Source organism: Alosa pseudoharengus, unplaced genomic scaffold, assembly GCF_046254945.1.
Source record: "Alosa pseudoharengus isolate Yale_2024_CS ecotype anadromous, Long Island Sound unplaced genomic scaffold, YU_APseudo_1.1 YU_APseudo_1.1_scf_7, whole genome shotgun sequence".
Classification (NCBI taxonomy): Eukaryota; Metazoa; Chordata; class Actinopteri; order Clupeiformes; family Clupeidae; genus Alosa; species Alosa pseudoharengus.
The window spans coordinates 13,999,213-14,001,712 of NW_027468859.1; the positions used below are offsets into that span (position 1 = coordinate 13,999,213).

Genomic DNA, 2,500 nt, shown 5'->3' on the forward strand with positions numbered 1-2,500 from the left:
TCGGCTAGGAAAGGGCCGGCCATTCATCTCTGTTTATGTCTGCAGGTCCAAGGGGCTTTAGAAGGTCAGGGGCTGAAAACGACGGCCATTTGTGTGTTTTTTTTTCTCAAGCGCATCTTTAGGTCAGGCTCCACTGCTACCAGAAGTCCGCTACAGACTTTTGGCCACACATATCTTAAGGCAATCTGTGATCTGTGTGATTTAGAGGCACTGGCACACCTTTAGCATTCACTCATACATACACACACACACACACACACACACACACACACACACACACACACACACATACACACACACACAGAGTATAAGTGTAAGTAACACATTTGCAGGTTCTCAGAAAGAAGGACAAACATGATGCAGAGGGACGATAGTGGAGGAGAGGAGAACAGAGGGAGTAGGAGAAGGATGAGAAGAGGAGAGGAGGAGAGGAGAGAAGGAAGGAAATGAGAAGGAGGATAAGAGCAGAGAGGAGAGGGAGAAGGAAATGAGAGGAGGAGAAGAGAGGAGAGGAGAGAGAGGAGAAGGAAAAGAGAGGAGAGGGGAGGAGAGGATGGGAGAGAGGAGAGGAGAGAAGAGAAGATCTGGGCTCTCTGATCTGAGCGTAAAAGAATACAACACATAAAATAAAAAAAACACATATCAGTGCTGAAGGACCCTCAGGCAAACGTCTGGACAGCTAAATACTCAGGACAGGGAACACTGAGCAGGCGACGCACAGAGACGTGACAGCTGACTCCTGCTCTCACTAGCACACTGGAAAGAACTAGGATGGATCCAGCCAGCATCTGGCCCAGGTCTGGGTCACAGGCGGCTGAGGGACGGCTCCAGTCCAGTTGCAATCCGGCTCCAATCCGGCTGCGATGAGAGGGATCTTAGGAACCGCCTGTCTCCACATCCCACCAAATCCAATTAGAATCATCCTTTAGATCTGAACACACATCCTCTTTCACACACTGCCTATATAGGCATTATCCCACCCCATCTCTCTCCCTCTCTCTCTCTCTCTCTCTCTCTCTCTCTCTCTCTCTCTATATCTATCTATCTATCTATCTATCACACACACACACACACACACACACACACATACACACTCAGACAAACACACACACACACACACACAAACACACACACACACACACACACAAACACACACACACATACACACACATACACACACACACACACAAACACACACACACATACACACACATACACACACACACACACACACACACACACACACACACACACACACAGGGGTAAGGTGAGAAAGAAAAAATGTTAACGAAAAGACAGACTGAGGAGGGAAGTACGTATGAGTGAGAAAGAAAGAGATAGAGGGATTGAGTGATAGAAAGAGAGAGCTGCAAAGTAATAAGTCAACAAGATGGAATAACGCTATGAAGACAAGAATGAGAAAGTGAGAGAAAGTCAGAGAGTCAGAAAAAGGCACTATCAGAGCGCATCGTCCAAATGCCCCGTGCCCTACTGTGCCACCTCTGTGTCCTGCCCATGCCACATGCCCCTGTCTCACCACCCTGGGTGACCCCTTGTGCACATGCCCTATGTGTTCCCTCCCCTTCACCACTCTTGGCCACTCATGGTCTCTCATGGTCTCTTGTGGTCAGACATATCTGCTTGGCTGCTGGCTGTTTTAATGATTTAGCCGTTCCAAAAAAGGCGTACTCGTCATCACATTTTTGAAGTGCCTGGATTCCTGCCCTGTTCTCAGTCGTGTAATCCATGTTTGGCTCTAAGTGGTCCAGTGCCCACCGTGCCCCCTCTGTGCCCTGTCCATGCCACCTGCCCCTGTGTCTCACCACCCTGGGTGCCCCTAGTCTGTATGCCCCTTGCCCACATGCCCTGTGCTCCCGTTACCCCACATGGCAAATCTTATGCCACCCATCTTTGGCTCCCATCTGGCCCATCAAGTGACCCAGTGTCCACTGTGCCCATTCTGTGCCCACCCCCTGCCCCCCGCTCACCTTCATGGGTGCGAGCTGGATGGGCGTGATGAAGGACGGGTCCACCATGGGCTTGGGCCGGTTGGCGGTGTCGGCCAGCAGACTCTGCCACTGCTGCGGCAGGCCCGTGAACTTCTGCTCGCGCGGGTCGAAGCCCGTGTGCACCCGGTGCTCGAAGTTGGAGGGCGCCGAGATCTCCAGACGCTTCTTCTTCTTCCCGAACATGGTGGAGAACCCCGACAGACCTGCAACAGCCGCAAGCCGCACGGCAGAGGAGGGAAAGAGAGAAAGTGAAAAAAGGGGCCTGTCAGGTCTCACCACCATAGCCCTATTTACACTGCAGGCCATCAGCCCAGGAACTTAAGCCCAGGAACTTTGGAGTAGGCTACAAGCACCAGGGCTAGAGTTCCTATTGCATTTAGATCATGGCCAATGAAACCAACTACCAGAATTGCAGCCACAGAGACACTGTGCAACATTTCCATAAACAGGTTAAAAAAAACATTACACATCAAACAGAGAGATCCTGCTTA

At 51.0% G+C, this 2,500-nt stretch overlaps 1 protein-coding gene across 1 annotated transcript in view; it reads right to left on the reverse strand.

Annotated features, from left to right (window-relative positions):
- pak5 (p21 protein (Cdc42/Rac)-activated kinase 5) overlaps positions 1-2,192 on the reverse strand; it is a 46,721-nt gene extending 44,529 nt beyond the window's left edge. Inside the window, exon 1 of the mRNA XM_076271854.1 lies at positions 1,989-2,192. Within this exon, the coding sequence (XP_076127969.1) occupies positions 1,989-2,192 (204 nt within the window). The remainder of the gene's footprint in view (positions 1-1,988) is intronic.
- Positions 2,193-2,500: the final 308 nt, after the last annotated feature.